At 39.8% G+C, this 1,542-nt stretch overlaps 1 protein-coding gene across 1 annotated transcript in view; it reads left to right on the forward strand.

Annotated features, from left to right (window-relative positions):
- Positions 1-1,257: 1,257 nt before the first annotated feature.
- The window catches only part of LOC115062816 (zinc finger protein 117-like), an 11,320-nt gene continuing 11,035 nt past the window's right edge, over positions 1,258-1,542 (forward strand). The window contains exon 1 of the mRNA XM_029533189.1: positions 1,258-1,483. Within this exon, the coding sequence (XP_029389049.1) occupies positions 1,258-1,483 (226 nt within the window). The remainder of the gene's footprint in view (positions 1,484-1,542) is intronic.

Below are 1,542 nucleotides of genomic sequence, written 5' to 3' on the forward strand. Positions count from 1 at the left end.
ATGCTTATGTGTCAGTTGGACGGAGCATTACAACTGTGCATTTTGACTGATTATTGTTTTCTGTCATAAGCTCCATTTCCTCGATGAACGGTGATTACTACATTTATCTGTGGGAATTAGGATAAGTATTTAGAATGCAGTTAGCTTGTAGCTTCTCCTCCAAGATCTGTGACTTTACTAGCTAACTTTCCAGTATCAGGTATGACCCTCTTGTTGAAAGGGTCTTAAGTCAGTTAGAAAGCTGTTTCCCCCAAGGCATGGTTGCCACTCTTGCACTCTCAGGGTTATCATGCAGTGCAGATGTTCTGATTCATATGTGTCGTGGCTGGGTAGGACTGTTGGTTGGCTCCCTCCTTGGTAATCGTTCATGTTGCCTTCTTGCATGAAACCTAGTCCCCAAGGAGGACACTTTATTGTCAGATCCATCTCTTGAGTCCCCTGGGATTTGTCCAAAGTTCATGACTTCTTCCACAATAGGGACTCATCTTCTATGTCTGTGAGGCAACCATGGGCAATAGTAAAAACATGAAATGTATTGGGAGTCTCTTGAACAGCTGTAACAGCAACTTCCAAGCAAGCTTCTCATTGGTGGTGTTATTAGAAAATATATGGCTCTTATAGGGAGCATCATCATCACTATGGGAAGTTTTCATTTACACTCTGAACGTCATGGCTTGGTAGGACTGTCTATGCATTCACAGACTTATATGTATGGCAGGCATTTTATGGAGGACAGAAATGATAGTTTAGACATCTTTAGTGTTTTTTTCCTCCTTACGTGCTTATATTTGTCCCTTTTCTATAATGAAATCCTTCTACTTTTCCCATTTTCCCCTTTAGATGACTTGTTCCCTGTTACCTCCTGTCTATTACTCCCCTACATCCTACCATAGTCTGTTTTTACTTTTCTGGTTATTGTATTTACTCCAGGTTGTATGCTCACATCTGAATATTTGGAGCTAGGAACTTGCTGTGAGAGAGAACACGTAAAGTCTGTCATTTGTGCAGGTATCTGCACTTAAAAGCCATCAGAGAAGGCATAGTGGAGAGAAGCCTTACAAATGTAAGGATTGTGACAGATCCTTTGCTCACTGTGCATCATTAAGATGGCATCAGAAGATTCATTCTCCTGAGACACATTATAAATGCAAAGAATGTGGTAAGTCCTTTTTTGAATTATCACATCTTAAAAGGCATTGCAGAATCCACACTGGTGAAAAACCTTACAAATGTGAGATATGTGACAAATCCTTTACTATGACCACAACTCTTAAAACACATCAGAAAGTTCACACTGGAGAGAAACCTTACAAATATAGGGAATGTGACAAATGTTTTACCAAGTGGTCACATCTTCAAAGACATCAGAGTGTTCATAACCAAGAGAGACCTTACAAATGTAAGGAATGTGGGAAATCTTTTACTAAGTGCTCAACTCTTCAAACACATCAGAAAGTTCATAATGTAGAGAAACCTTACACATGTATGGAATGTGACAAATCCTTTACCCAGGTCTCACAGCTTAGAACACATCAGCGAGTT

Source organism: Mus pahari, chromosome 21, assembly GCF_900095145.1.
Source record: "Mus pahari chromosome 21, PAHARI_EIJ_v1.1, whole genome shotgun sequence".
NCBI lineage: Eukaryota > Metazoa > Chordata > Mammalia > Rodentia > Muridae > Mus > Mus pahari.